At 46.8% G+C, this 16,274-nt stretch overlaps 1 protein-coding gene across 1 annotated transcript in view; it reads right to left on the bottom strand.

Moving 5' to 3' along the window:
• Positions 1-14,619, bottom strand: part of SPHK1 (sphingosine kinase 1) — a 56,719-nt gene extending 42,100 nt beyond the window's left edge. The window contains exon 1 of the mRNA XM_015424013.1: positions 13,811-14,619. Within this exon, the coding sequence (XP_015279499.1) occupies positions 13,811-14,228 (418 nt within the window). The 5' untranslated portion in view covers positions 14,229-14,619. The remainder of the gene's footprint in view (positions 1-13,810) is intronic.
• Between the last annotated feature and the right edge of the window lie 1,655 nt (positions 14,620-16,274).

Raw genomic sequence — 16,274 nt, 5'->3', positions numbered from 1 at the left:
CTTGGGCAGTGGCGGCCTTCAGCAGTCCTGTATGGCAGATTCTTGAGAGCTCCTCATCAGGAAAAACTCTGCCTGTGAATAGGTAGAGCTCCTGAATTTTTATTTCATGTTTTGCTTCATTGTAATTTTTACTCTGAGTTGAGGAACTCTTCAATTAGCCCTCTTTTACACAAGTTTAAAGGCCATTCTGACACGGATAGTTTTATTATCTTCTATCTGACGGGAAAGGGGCTGCAGTGGCTCAGAGATTAAGACACTTGAGTTGCAGACTGGAAGGTCTATAGCTCAGCAGTTCGAGACCCAAGTGTGCCACATGACGGAGTGAGCTCCTGTCTCTGGCCCCAGCTCCTGCCAACCTAGCAGTTCGAAAGCAAGAAATTGCAAGTAGATAAATAGGTACCACTTTGGTGGGAAGGTAACAGCATTCTGTGCACCTTGGCATTTAGTCATGCTGGCCACATGACCACGGAAACGTCTTCGGACAGCGCTGACTCTTTGGCTTGGAAACAGAGATGAGTACCATCCCCTAGAGTTGGATTCGACTGCCTTTTGAGCAAGGGAAACCTTTACCTTTACCTTATCTGACGGGAACCCTCATTACTATTCAAGTAGCTAGGTATTTCCTAGCTGCCAGGAGGCTCCAGGAATTGATTGTCAATCACTCTAGATAATTTCCTTTTCCCTTCTTTTAAAAAAGTTTATGATAATTTATTTGTGTTATTTCTTGATATTGTCTGATCCAGTTATGAAACGTAAAATAAATGCCTTTAAAAAAAAGACCCTGTTCACCTCTGCATTCAGCTTGGATGCAGCCATTCTGAACATGCTGCCAATGACAAGCCATTCATGCAAGGCAGCTGCCCGTACACAATCAGCAGGGTGATTATCATGACAATCCTCATTTAAGTGTGTTTTGCTATCAGGACCCGCCATGCCACTGATCACATGTGTGAGCCAGGCCTTAGTCCAGTGCCTAGCTCAGTCTCTCCCAAATGTCTAGATCACAACCCATTAGAGACTCTTCAACAGAGAAATAACAGTCCAATTTACAAATCACTTCAAAATGGCTATCTAGATCATAATTCAACTGAAATTAATAGTACAAATGGAAGTAGATTTAGTAGCACTAAAGGTACTTGCATTTAATCAGTGTGTGTATTACAGCCCTAACTGATAAACACAAAAGTTGCAATGTTAGGAAGGTCCCCAAACCTGGAAAATAAAAAGCACCTCCATACAGTCTTTAAGAGCCCATATTGGCATTTTAAAAATACAGTTCTGGACATCATTGATGAAGAGGAGCACTAATACATTCTTTAAAAGTCAGAAGCTGTCAAAGATATTTCAGACTCAGTGAAAGTAAGGTTCTCACAGATGCCGTGTTTGCCTCACTACAGTAAAGACAGAAAAAAAATTATTTTTGTATGTTGCAAACATCTACCTTTTAGACTATAATTTTACACTCACACACCCCAATCAACTCCAGGCCAAATGTGTGCTTGGTGCCTCTTGGTAATGTTAGTTTATTTTTCTGTCCCTGCATCCCAACGAATAAATAACCAGGGCATCTCATTGAATCTCTGAAGAGCAATTCTAAGACACATGCTATGAGGCAGATCCATATGGGATGCAGTTCTGTGGGAGAAGATTATGGGGGGAAAGCCATTAATGAGCACTCACTTTTGCAGTCAGTAGTTTCACTTAAGAGTTTCCAGAGGCCCATTGCCGTGAGGGGGGGGGGAGAGTTGACAACAGGCAATGCCCCACCCCAAATTTGCTCTGCCCCCTCATCAAACAGCTGTGCCTTTTCTGTTTTTGCTTTCTTCCCCCCCTCCTTTGCTTCCCAGTGAGGTGGGAGCCAAGCCAGAGCCTCATGAGTGGGGGGGGGGGGGCGGGGGGGGGGAGGCTGGGCTGGAGCTGGGTGTTCCCAGGAACAAAGCCAAGCAGTGGGGCAGAGTGTCTGGCTGCAAGCACCCCAAGGCTATACTTTAGCCTGGCTGGAAGTTTGGGTGGAGACTGTCATCTGCCTGTGACAACTAGTGATAAGAAGTGTGTGTGTGTGTGTGTGTGTGTGTGTGTGTGTGTGTGTGAATGAGAGTCTTTTGCTAAGCTCGGCAACAGTTGATACTGTCATTTAGGAGCTGTCTTTTTAACTGAGTCTGGCTGAACTGCAAGGTAAAGGGAAGCAAGAAAAAAGAAAGCGGGATGCTTTGCCTTGTGTCTTCCTGAGTGACTGGCTCCCTAGTCTATCCCCAAGCCAACCCGAGGTCTTGAAATAACCTCCTCTGGATGTCTACAATTGGTCAGTGCCATAAACAGGCTCAGCCATACATCTGGACAAATAGGACTGTGGGAAAAGAGAAGAGAGCATGGGGACTGATATCACCAAGAGAAGAAGAAGAGGAGGAGGAAGAGGAGGAGATTGGATTTATACCCCGCCCTTCACTCGGAGTCTCAGAGTGGCTTACAAACTCCGTTCCCTCCCCCTCCCCACAATAGAATCCTGTGAGGTAAGTGGGGCTGAGAGAGCTCTTTCCAGAGCTGTCCTTGAGAGAACAGCTCTGACAAAACTATGGCTTGCCCAAGGTCATCCAGCAGCTGCAAGTGGAGAAGTGTGGAATCAAACCTGGTTTTCCCAGATTAGAGTCCATGCACTTAAACCACTACACCAAAGCTGCAAGAAAAGCAGAGGGTAGGATGGAGCAAAAGTGGGGAGCTGTGGGATTACGAGGCCATGCATCCATGGAATCGCAGGGCTGGGAAGGAGAAACATCAAGATGCTGCAGAAGAGACAGCTCTGTGCTGGGCTGCAAATGATCCCTTGTAGAGATTCTGCACTACATCATAGCTGTTAGGGAAAAAAATGATGCGTTCACCACCACTGTACTCAGTTTCCCCTCCCCCAAATAAAAACTTTTTGCCTAAGGGCCTCCAGGCACAAATCACATCAACATTTAAGTGATATTGAAAAATTAAGTGCATGAGCAGTGGCATTGCTTGCTACTGCTTCAGCAAATAACCATAATTTGTTTACCCTTCCCTCTTCAACCAGATCTCAGAACACATTTTAACTGTACACCTGGAACAGTTTTGATGACACTGTATTTTGTCAGGCTGCTTTAGTGTCTGCCATGGCACACACATGCACAGTGAATGATTCTGTGTGCTTATACTGGACTATCTTGAATCAGCCTGTTCATGATGGACAGAAAATGCCTGTTGCATTGTTCATTCCGCTGGAAGAATATCGTGTAGCCAAAGTTAAACAATGCAAGAACAAACACAACATGCCATGCATCGTATAAAATCTAGGGATCTTCAAGATGCATCTGACAAATAGAAAATAGCTCTGACATAAGATGCCAGTGCATATAAATATGTATACAGCAAAAAATGGAGCATCTTTCATCTTCATAGGAATAGAGACAGGAGACTCTGATGCCCAGGGACACACAATAGTGAGCATTCATTCTCTATCACAGGTTTCAACCTAGTACAATGGAAGCCATGGATAAACCCTCAGAAGTGTTCCACTGTGCCCTGTACAAACACACTGACCATGTGGCTCATTCATAAGAACATAAGAGATGCCAATGTTGGATCAGGCCAAAGGCCCATCCAGTTCAACACTATGTATCACACAGTAGCCAGAAATACCAGTGCCATCAGGAGGTCCACCAGTGGGGCCAGGACATTAGAAGCCCTCCCACTGTTTTTTTTAAATAGTCTTTTTTATTGTTTTCAACACACATCATATACATAACAACATAACAGCATAACAACATAACAGCTTCCATACCCCCCCACCAGTTTAGCCCACAAGATAGACGTTACATTCACACTACTAACCACCCTCACCACAAACACAGAGCTCCTCCTCTTACAGATTAGTTCATCTCTTGTTCCAACCATCTATATACTGGTGTCCAAACATTTCGAAATGAAGTATTCATATTCCCATTTATCTTTTGTGTTAAGTTATCCATTTCAGCTACATCGATTATTTTACTTATCAACTTCCCTTTAGTTGGTACCTGGTCAGTCTTCCAACCCTCTGCGAGCAAAATTCTCGCCGCTGTTAATATATGCAGAACTAAATACTTTTCTTTTTTCTTCCATTTATCAGGGTATATATTTAATAGGAACACTTCCGGATCTAACGGGATTGGTTTCTTGGTTATCTGGTATAGCACACCCTGGGCCTCCTTCCAAAATTTATTAACCTCCTTACACGCCCACCAGACGTGATAATATGAACCCAACTGTGTTTTACATTTCCAACATCTGGCGTCCAGGCCCTCATACATTCGAGCTAATCTTTCAGGTGTCGTATACCACCGATGCACCACTTTATATATGTTTTCTTTCAGTGCTACTGCTTTTAACCACCTTGTATTGTTCCATATCTTCTCCCACTTCGTCACATCAACCTCACATCCCACATTCTCTACCCATGGCTTCATGGTTATTTTCATTACCTCATCTTGCATCTCTTGTTTTAGGAGAAAAACATATATCTTGCCAATCATCTTAACATCCTCGCCTAGAAGCCCTCCCACTGTTGACCCCCCCCCAAGCACCAAGAAGACAGAGCATCACTTGCCCCAGAGCCCCCATCTATACCTTGTGGCTAATAGCCACTGATGGACCTCTGCTCCATATGCTTATCTAATTCAGATACAGACTTAGCATGTTAGCACACTAGTGTGGCCGTGGCGTATTAACTGTACACATAAATGGGCTACTGTAGGCGATTAGTATGTTTATACATGGAACCCTTGTGCAAGCCAGCTCTTTCCTTGAGTCTGCTTTAGTCACTCTCTCTCCAAAGAGAGAAAAACCAGCAAGCCAGACATATTTCAGGAGGAAACTGGACATATGCTCAGCCACACCCATGTCGCTTTACACACCTTTTCAGACAGACATGTTTTCCATGATGAGAAAAGAAATGAGCAAGGTAACCAAGGATACAGTGACGGATTTCACTTTGGAATGCCATCCTAGGTGTCATCAGGGATGGTATATTTCAATTCCAAACAGAGTCTGGATATTTTTTGCCTGCTCTACAGAGTTCAAAGGAGACAAGGAAGAGAGGGTTTTTTAAATAGCAGCCTGGTGTGATGGAATGACCAACAGCCTTTTAGGCAATGGGCCAATTCTAACATAGGAAGTCATCATGTCTTCTCTCAGGTGGCTGTCCACCAATTGCAACGGATAAGGGCTGGCTCACATGACTAGCTTTTGCACAGCAACTCACTGGCTTTTGAGAAATACCCAGAAGTGCTGCAGACTAAACACAGACAAGTTGTATCAGAGGACCAAGAACAAGCCTTGGGGGATGGGGGGGGGGGAGTAGAGCGCATGCTTCTACGGATAAGACAAATTGGGACAGAAAGCTTTCTGGAGGGTTCAGAGTGGCAAGCTGATAAGAGAGAAATGGTGGAGTGTAAACCCTCTCTATTCTGTTCCCCTCTTAGCAATGCAATAAAATCTCTTCTGGCTTTGGGCTCCCCTTCCCCCCACATCTGACACTTCATGAACTGGCTTACAAAGCAACATTCTGGGCACTGAATCAGCTCATTGTGTCATTCTCTCATAGCATCCCCTCTCTGCATTTACCTTCCGTGCACTGCCGGAAGGTCTCTCAGAAAGGGAGAAGCAGTAGGATAATTGCAGGCTCCTAGGCAGGAGGCAAAATGGAACAGGGTGGGACACAGATTGTACAGGAGCAGTGCTTTTCGGCCTCCAATTAGCTTGTCTAAAACCAGCTGTACTTTTTCTTCCATCCCTTGTGTGCTTAGTGATAGTGGCTCAAAAAAAAATGTTGAGTCACAGCACTGAGAATCCAGATGCATTGCTGAAAGCACCCACATGATTTTGCAATTTTGTCACATGGTAGACTCACGGATGACTGGCAGTGTTGATGAGAAGTGACTCTGATGGCAACATAATTCATCACATGGTGAAATAAATCTGCATTTTAACCTAGAGGGAGAGAGCTAGCCCTGAGAATCCGCAACACATTGGGCTTCTAGAAGAGAGAGACCAAAGTTTCCTACAGTTAGACCTTAATTGTACACACATGCTCATACCAGTGTGCTGCAGTGTGACACTTGCTGTTCTTGCAACACAGATACTTGGGTTTGTTTAAAACATTTCTATGCTGCTCTCTCAGTCTATAGACTCTCAATTGAATCCCTACTACTCACATTCATTAGCTGATGTTTTGATCAGCCACACACACACATATACACAACTCTCTGGTCAGGATCACCAGGTGGCTCACAGAGTCCCACCTGCTGGCTTACAAACGCCGAAAGTACCACCATATTTCTTGCTGCTTTTGGAAAGATCTGCTGCTGGTGCATAAGCACGAGAGAACTAGCACATCACACCTCTCGCCTCCCTTTACATGCAACCTGAGAGGTGCAATGGGATGGTGAGGTAAGGTCACTACGTGGCACCGAGGACTCCTCCTCTTTTCCCCACCATAGAGAACAATGGAGGGGATGGGTGCAACCTGTTTGGGGGCCCGTAGAATTGGACCCCCTGGTTCAATGTTCCTGAAACATGGCGGGTAACTTGGGGAGAGGCTCCAGCAGCTACCCTGTGATTTTGGAGCCTCTCCCTCAAACCCCCTCCCCTCCAGCCCCCAGAATATGCCCTATGTTTTCACCATTGACTTCAATGGCCCATAGGATATAATGGGGCTGAACTGCAGGAAGCCCCAGCAGCCCTCAGGCCGGAGCACCTGGAGCAGTCTTGGGAGGCGGATTGGCAAAAAGCAAAACCAAAAGCGCAGGAACTCGAGAGAACTCCAGGAATGGAGCCGGTTTCTCTTCCACAGCCCAAAATGCGATCCACGAACCCTGAGCTTGCCTTTTCTCATTTGCGAGTCTGGCCTCCGCACTCCTTTAACGAGGCAGCCCTGAAGCTTGGGGTGGTGGGAGTTTCTTTGCACAGCTTGTGCGGCTGGCTGAGTGCCTCTTCTGCTTGCCCAACACTCGCCTCTGCACCTCATCTTCTGGCAGGCATGGAGGAGGCCAGCTCGCCCAGGCTTCTTGCCTCCTGATGCCTTGGCCCTATGGTGCATGGGTGAGTCCCCCAAAGTTTGACTCTTCCTCTACAAGTCTCTTGCGCTGGAGGTATTCGCCTCCTTCCCTCCTGCCTGCTATGGCTGCATAATTGTGAGAGATTTCTTAACATAGTGTTCCTGCCAGGGAAGCTGGGGACCCTGCCCATGAGTCTCCATTTCATCCTCACAACAACCCTGTGGGGTAGGTTAGGTAGAGAAGGGGAGATTTGGCCCAGGGTCACCCAGCCAGCAGAGTGAGAATACAAACCTGGGTCTCCCCACATCAATCTGCAACTCTGACCACTGTGCAGTGCTGCCTCTACTGATCTGTAATGTTCCAGAGGTGTTGTAATGTAATACTCAGTTTCTCAAACGAGTGTATGCCTGTCTGTTGGTCCACTTAGGAGTCTTGATCCTGGTTGTGTGGTGGGCTACTTGTGGCAAATGGTAGGGAAGCTCAGTATTCCTGTATACAGTTGTAGGGGCTTTATTACAATGTGGTATGGCCTGATATTATGTTCTTATTCCAGTGTGGGGTGTGTGGGGGGCTTTCTAAGTTTCTAAGCAGTGTGCTAAGAAGGCAACTGTTCCTGGGGTTAGCCCAGCCCAGGGACATTGCTAGGGCGGTTCCCAGGCCTCCCTAAATTTCTGGGGAGCCCATCCCTAAATCCCACATGGGTCCACCTCCATAGATAGTGACCATGGCCTGTGATGTCACTAGCTCCTCCCTATGATGTCATTGGGTCCCAGTTCTTTTAATGACTTAGCAATGCTCTGGCCCAGTCCCAGGCCCCCCCCCAGAAATTGGAAAGTCTACGCCCATGCTTGCCTCCCTCTCCCACTCCAGCCCAAAATGTGCACCCAATGCCACTCCTGAAAGACATGGGAGCCCTGGGAACAGCATGAGCAGGGAGTAAGACATCTGCAGTGTGTGTGTGTGGGGGGGAAACAGCAAAAATCACCCCCCTCATTCTGTGGAAATATTTGCTGGGAACCACCATAGAGCATTGCAGCTAAACATGCTCAGCAATGACACTAGCTTTTCATAGGCACACATTTGTACCATAAGAAAGCTGAGATCCTAACCTGCCAGTATTAGAGCTCCTACCAAAGAGCTGTGCAGAGGAACAATTCCAGGAGAGGTGCATCTTGTCATATCACAGCATTGCAGGAGTCTGAAAAGCTGCACCTTATCTACATTGCACTGCATGGACAGCTACCCCACAGTAAAAGAGAAGGGGATATACTGCCTCCTGCTCGCCCCCCCCCCAGCTGTAGTATTTCTAGAACTCAAAGCAAGCAAATGAACACATAATTATAATTATCTTTCATTTTCACCTTATAATTTTCTATAATCATAATTTTTTAATTTATCTATCCCAGTATCCCCCAGATATAAGAAAATGTCTGGAACAATGTCCATCATTGTTGGGCACTTTGGGGGAGGGGAATATTTGCACTGAGACAATGGTGCAGGGATACACACACCCTCTTCCAGCAGCATAGTCCCTGGACACTGCTTTGGGGCTGAAGTCAGAGTGAGCAACTGAACCAAAGCTCTCCTCCTCTGAAAGAAGTGTTTTGTTGCCAGGCCTGCCTTCCACCAGAGAATACTGCTGACTGGTCAGTATCAAGAACTGCCCCCCATCCCCCATGACTACATTTATATCTCTTTTTTTTAATGGTGGAGAGATCCAATTGCGGATTTCCTTATTTCTTATCTAGTTTGGCCCCAGAGTCCCTTTTGAGACTGAAAGTTGTGCACTGCCTCAGTGAGGCCAATGAGAAAATCCTTATACTAATGCTGAAGTTGCCCCCGGAGTGCGGATATCTAAATCTGCACTTCGGGGGCACCTGGGGGGGAGGGAGAGGTTTGTGCACACGTGGCCCAGTCCCCACGTGTGCACAAAAATAAAAAAAGTTTAAAAAAAATTCGGGGGGGTGTTTAAATCCCCCCGAAAGTGCAAGAGCGTCTCCTGCGCGTGCGCAGGAGACGCTCTGTAACTGCCGGAGGAGCTGGGGGGGGAGAGGAGCTGGGGGTGGAGGACAGGGGGGAACCAGCAGGATGGGGGGGTACTTACCTCCTCCTGCTGCTTCCTCCTCTGCCTCCCTCCACCACCCCCCGCGAGTATCGCGGGTCCCCCCTTGTGAACTCTAATTCCCTCTCAGAAATACCATTTAAAGCCCACTCCAGTCACCCACGTTGTTCTTATATCCTTGAGATAAGGAATCATCCTTAGTCATCATGATATCGGAATAAAACATTCTCATGTTTATCACATAAATACCTAATTGGGCTAGTTTAATATGTACCTAAGTGCCATCAAGTTGCAACCGACTTATAGCCACCCCAGCAAGGGGCTTCCGAGGCAAGTGAGAAGGAGAGGTGGCTTGTCATGGTCTTCCTCTACAGAGTCTTCCTTGGTGGTCTTCCATCCAAATATTGACCCTGCTTAGTTTCCAAGTTCTGACAAGACTGGGCTACACCATTCCACATCTCCTACTTTTTACATATGAGCAATATTTACTCCACCTAACACAAGGTCCATTTTGAACTATGCATAACCACAGTCACATGGAAATATAGTTATGTACAGTAGCGATGCAAATATGTGGAGTGATTGCTCATCATACAAGTACTCATGTCAGCTGAGGGAATCAACAAAAAGCCTTACTTAGAGGCACATCCCCTGTTGGTTTAATCTGGGTCCCATGTGGGCCACAGTAAAAAAAAATGGATGATAACACCCAATGAGAGAATTGGGGAGGAACAGGAACCATCAGATATAAGAAAATCCCCTCTGTGCTTAGTGTTTGTGTGAAGTGGGAGTGGGAATGGTTTATTGCAGCTCAAGTGAATGGAACACTGGAAATAAGAGCAGAACCTGCCATGCACAGCTGGCCTTTTCTTAACAGAAGTACCCCTCCCGCTCAGTGGCAGCATGAGATGAGTGGCTAGGCTGGGTGACAGTCCACAGAATGCTGTGATGTCTCAACAGGCAATATGAAGCTCTCAGAACCTGTAGTGGCTTTTGCATGTGGGGAAAAAAGATCAGGTACGCCACCTCCCAGCTCCAAACCTGTTTGACAAGGCAAGCCTGTGCACCTGTGTACCCAGTTGTCTTTAAGCAGATTACAGGTGACTCTCCCAATGTTTATTGTGCAATATCCTCCAGTAACACAAGAGTTCCTAAGCTCTGGCCATTATTCCTATCCGCAAAGCCATTTTCATGCAGCTCCCTGGAGAAATGCTTTGCACCTCTCACACTAAATCAAGAGATACAAATAGCATAAAATTATGTTGTCTAGACCCACTGTCCTGAAATGGTTAGCATGTTTGATAGGACTGGGGAGAACCTGATTCAAATCCCTCTCAGGCATTAAGCTCACTGCACACCCTTGGGCCAGGAGCTGTGGTGGCTCAAGTGGTTAAGACGCTGAACTGCGGGCTGTGGAAGGTTGGTAGTTCAGCAGTTTGAGACCAGAGTTGCCGCATGACGGAGTGAGCTCCCATCTCTAGTTCCAGCTCCTGCCAACCTAGCCATTCGAGAGCAAGAAATTGCAAGTAGATAAATAGGTACCACTTCGGTGGGAAGGTAACAGCATTCCGCGCGCCTCGGTGTTTAGTCATGCCGGCCACATGACCACGGAAATGTCTTCCAACAGCGCTGGCTCTTCGGCTATGAAACGGAGATGAGCACCGCAACCCTAGAGTATGATTCGGCTGGCTTTTGAGCAAGGGAACCTTTACCTTTACACCCATGGGCCAGTCACTTTCTTTCAACCTAACACACCTCAGAGGGTTGTTGTGAGGACAAAATAGAGGAGGGGGATAACGTGTACGCTGCTGTGAGCTCCTTGGAGAAAGGGTGGGATAAAAATATGTTAGGCCATAAACACAAGAGAGATTTGTGTACCAGCATCTGTCTGGTTGCCTTGACCTGGATAGCCCAGGCTAGCCTGATCTTGTCAGATCTCAGAAACTAAGCAAGGTCAGCCCTGGTCAGTATTGGGAGACCGCCAATTGAGAGTTGCTATGCAGAAGCGGGCAATGGCAAACCACCTCTGAAAGCCCTATGAGTCATCACAAGTTGGGCTGTGACTTGATGGAACTTTGCACGTGAGCACACATGCACGCACACACACACACACATCTAGTTGGTTCATATTTTCTATTAGGATGATTAAAATTCCTGTGTTCCTTCCTTTTTTAATCTTGGGTTTTAACATGGGCTCTGGACTCAACTGTCTTTTCTTCACAAGGCCTAGGAACACAACTTTAAAGCAAGACAGCTGAAGATTTTTTTATCACTCATCTTACAAATGCAGAGGATTGCATGATCTTGACTGACAACTATGTTGACAACTATTCAAAATGGCATAACCAGTTTGTTTCTTACAATGATTTGCAGAGTCAGGCTGGTTTTGAATTGCAGCAAAGCTCATGTAGAAAGAAGTAAGAAATACCATTAATAGACTGAAACGTTTTTTTAAAACCTGGCTTGCTGCTGTTGGAAAGAAAATGCTAGATTGGATGGACCTTAAGCTGTTCCATTACTTGTGCAAGTTTGTGTGTGTGTCAGTTGCAGCTGACTTATGGTGATCCCATAGGGTTTTCAAGGCAAGTAACTATGCAGAGGTGGTTTGACTTGATGGTCTCTCATCCAAGTACCAGATCCTGCTTAGCTTTCAAGATCAGACTATACTATACCATTCCACCTCCCCAAACATTACTTACCAGATTGTTATTTAAGGAAGTGTTTTCTTTGCATCATCTACAGCAAATGTGATCCACAGACATTTGTTCCATACCAAAACTGGATGCCCTGTTCTTCAGAAAGTGCTTTGTGGGTTGCAGTCTGAGAGTTCTTCATGGTATACTAAGCCAGCAGGTGTCACAGGTACATTTGTCACATCTAGAATCTTTGAATCATGTTAACCCAAGTTATTCCATTCCAGCATGTATAAAGTGCCATTTCAGAAAAATCCTAGACATCTTTGAGAAGCCCAAAATTAATAATCTGATTATTTGAATCTATATGTATTTTCATTTAAATAACCCATTCTGAGATCCTGAAAAGAGGCAAAACACTGTGCTGTGTTATTTACTTAAATTATACTTTGCTTTTCTCCCCAAAGTGGACCTAAAGCAGTTTATCTCATTTTCCTCTCCTCTACATCATCCTCACAATAACCCTATTATTAGGTTAGGCAGAGAGTGTGTGACAGGCCCACGATGCAAGACCTGGGTCTCCTAGATCCAAGTCCAGCACTCTAAACTATGTGCTTGAGTTTGATAAAAGTTATTATATGGCTTTTGTTTTTTGGAAATACATGCGCTTCGGTAGTTTGTGGCTCACAATCCTTGTTTAATGGGGTGAACGCTGAAGTTCTATGCACATTTGTTTTGGAGTCTCATTCAATTCAGTGGGATTTATTTAGAAAAAAATGTGCACAACAACATGCTGCACAGGCCACACATTACAAAATCCCCACACATAAATATTTAATAGTCCAAATCTATGCATTTTTACTTATAAATCAGCTCCACTGAATGCAATGTTTACTTTCATGTAAGTATCCATCAAACTGCACAGTCCAGGCTAGGCTCCGAAACCAGCAGGTAACCTACACATAGGCCATCACATAAGATTTTCATGCATGTGGCTCATGGCTGGTCAGTAAAACAACCCCATGTATAAGATTGTCATATGTAACATACGACGATCCCAAACTTATATTATTGTCCTTTTATATATTATTGTCCTCTCCTCCATTTTATCCTCACAACAACCCTGTGAGGAAGATTAGACTGACGGAATGTGACTGACTGCAGATAATTCCTTGGCAGCAGAGCTTTCCATGTGGAGCTTTAATAACAGGTGAGATGGCCTACCCCATCTTCAGGGGAAACAGATGTATACATGGGGTCTGTGTCCCTCAGCCACTCCTCACCCATCCTTGGAAGTTTAAAGGTCAGAACAACTGGCGCTTCTTCTTTTTTTTACTTTTTACATTTGATTTTATGTCTGGGCTCTTGCCCCTTGTAAGCCGCCCTGAGCCCGCTTTGCGGGGAGGGCGGGGTAAAAATGCCTAAATAAATAAACAATAAATAAAAATAAATAAATAGATTTAATCCACACAGACCACTGGCATAGTGACTTGTTCAAGATCCTTCACTGAATCTGCACAAAAGACGGACTTGGACTGCAGGCAGCCCTGGAGTCAATCCAGTCTACTCCTCCTGAAGACAGAGGTTATTACTATTGTCGCACACTACGGAGAAGCAGGGATCTCATACTCCCACCCTCAGTCGAAACACAGCAAGGAGCCTGTAACTCAGACTGGAAGAGAGTCCCTCTCTTCCCTCCCTCCCTAAAATAAGCTATGGAAACGGAGAACGTCATTACTGTTAAAGGTCGCTCGCGGTCGTTTCACAAAGTTCTATTTCAAAAGTGCTGTTTTGTCCTTCCTCGGAGCCACGCAGCCTCGTTTTACAGCCAAGGAAGGACAGTCAGCGCTACCCGGCGCGTGTTGACTCAGAAGGCGGCTCCAGCGGACTTCACTCTCCAGTAAACACGGCAGCGACTCGCCCAAGAGCCTTCAGGGAAGCCGGGACCCAAAGATGCCGCCGCCGCCCACCCCACCCCGCGCGCCCGGCTCCTTCCGCCTGCCCCCACCGCCCCACCGGCCCCGGACCGAGGCGTCTTTCCCTGCCGCCGGGCGCTCGCTCACCTTCCAGCCTCGGGATCCGGGGGGCGGAGAGCTCCCTGATCTTCCCAGCCCAGGTCTCGGCGACGGCTCGGTTCTCTTCGGCTTCCGGGGACACCAGGACGCGGAAAGTCCGAGCCACTCTGCGCCTGGACTCCGCGGAGTCCCACCAGCCCTTCTTGAGCGGGTAGCAGAAAAGGGTGAAGTAGGCGGCCACCTGGCTCTGGGAAGCGTAGCAGCCGATACAGTCCGAGAGCATCAGCCGGGTGGCCGGGCTGCTCGGCGCCGAGTCCCGCCGGCGCATCAGCAGCTCCGCGTCGCTGTTGAGACTGAGGGTATAGTCGACCTTCAGGGACGGGGCCAGCGAGAAGACCCCCGAGAGCAAAACTTCGGCGGCGGCCCCGCGCGGAGCGCCTTCCCCCGGGCCCGAGCCGCCCTCCATCGCGGCAGCCTCATTGAGCGAGCGAGGCGGCAGCTCCCGAGCGCTCCGCACCCGGATCCAAGAGCGGCTGGTGTCCCTTGCTGGCTTTTAACTAGCGGCAGCCACGGGCCGGGGCTCTCGAGCACTCCGCTCTCCGTCGACACCAGGCGGCATCCCTGAGGAACAACAGCAGCGAAGTTTTCATTCAGAAAGCTCACCGGGTGGCGGGTTTGTTTTTGTTTTGCGGTTTGCTCACTCCCGGGACCGAGGAGCACATTTTAAGAAATGCGTGAGTCACAGAGCGCCCAGTCCTAGGCACGAAGAAGTACCACTAAGATTAATGCGGTGCACTCCCTAGTCAGCGATCTTGGGGATTGCACCAGGTATTTCGGCAAAGATACATTTTTGCATCCCTGTGCCAAGGGCTGAACCCTCTTAAATCCCCGCTTGTATTTAAAGGAACCCTCTTCCTTTGGAACGCCCTAGCCTTAGGCTTTCTCGGGCTGACAGGCTGGGCAGCAAGAGTTATGTTAAGAAGGTGTCAAGGCCAGTGAAAATTTATTTGTGCTGGGAATAGGAATCCCAGGACCAGTTTACATAGTTTCGCTGTATGCTCACTTGCTAGTGTTGCCTCATTGACAGACCCTGGATATGCCTGCTACTTTCCTCTGTCCATGGTAGCAGACTGAAGTGTTTAAGAGAACATAAGAACATAAGAACATAAGAGATGCCAATGTTGGATCAGGCCAAAGGCCCATCCAGTCCAACACTCTGTATCACACAGTGGCCAGAAATACCAGGTGCCATCAGGAGGTCCACCAGTGGGGCCAGGACATTAGAAGCCCTCCCACTGTTGACCCCCCCAAGCCCCCCCCCCCAAGTGTTTCACCTGAGTGTAAGAACATGATGTGATCACAATAGTTCTCATGCAATAGGAATACTTGGGGGAATGGGGTGGGGAATAGTCTTGTGCCACCTTAAAACTATTTTTTAAAATCCCAGCGCAAAACTGCCATGGCCTAGAGTCTGCCTCCAATGTGAGTCCACAAAAAACTTTGGCTGGAAGAAAAATGTGTTTAAGACTCCAGTTTGTTTCTGTTGCAAACAGATTAAGGGCCTAACTGTTCTTCCACTCATATGTTACTCCTAATGACATTTTAAGCAACAGTTTAGCCATGGAGGTACTGGCACCCATGCCTAGGATCAAGACACCTTTTAATCCCGGCAAGCTTCTTGTGCTGAGTCAACAGCTACGTGATGGGCTGGAATCCTGGATAATACATTCACTGAGTATTAATCCAGGTTTCCTTCACATCATATCCTATGAGTCAAAACACACATATCCTCATCTCTGTTTGTTCTCAGAGCAACCTCAGGTAAATGGCTCACTGATTTTGATCAAGGACACCTGCAGCCTGATGGCACTTTGGCTTCAATTCTCAGGGCACTTCGCAGGAAGTCCCATTTAATAAAACTGGACTTTCTTCAGAGTACAGCTTCTTAGGATTGCTCCCGTCACCTGCTTAACTGCTGTCTCTAGCAGCTGTTCAAAGCCAGAGGAAAGGAATAAAAAGGAGGGAAGCAAGAAGAAAGGACCACAGTGTTCAACTAGATTTATTTCCTAGGAAGAGGGTTAGGATTGCAACCATTATAGCCTTGTTTATTGGTGCTTACTCAAAAGTAAATTTAATTGCTTAAATTAATTTTTAATTTGACCCTGGGATTATAATCTGGTTTTTCTACATCTAAATCTGACAGTCTATATGATGGATCACTTTTAAAGAAAAATATTAACATCTTATATATATATAAAAGGCTTACTAATTTATTCACAATTCGAGGCTCTCCCATTGGCCCTTGAAGAGTACCGCATCACCTGTTGGCAGATGAACTGCCTCTCAAGAGTAATCAGTTGGCATTGGATGGGTGCTGGGTCCGCTCTTCTCTCCCACCCACTGCAGCCTAGGCCACTCTTCTCTGATTGGAACAGCATTTCAAGGTCATTTGCATATGGAAGCTGATTGAACCTCACTCCATTCTGCACCTCAAACTCCCCCCCCCCCCCGA

This window comes from Gekko japonicus, unplaced genomic scaffold (assembly GCF_001447785.1).
Source record: "Gekko japonicus isolate JY-2015 unplaced genomic scaffold, Gekko_japonicus_V1.1 scaffold442, whole genome shotgun sequence".
NCBI classification, from domain to species: Eukaryota; Metazoa; Chordata; class Lepidosauria; order Squamata; family Gekkonidae; genus Gekko; species Gekko japonicus.
This window is presented reverse-complemented; position numbering and strand designations above follow the sequence as displayed.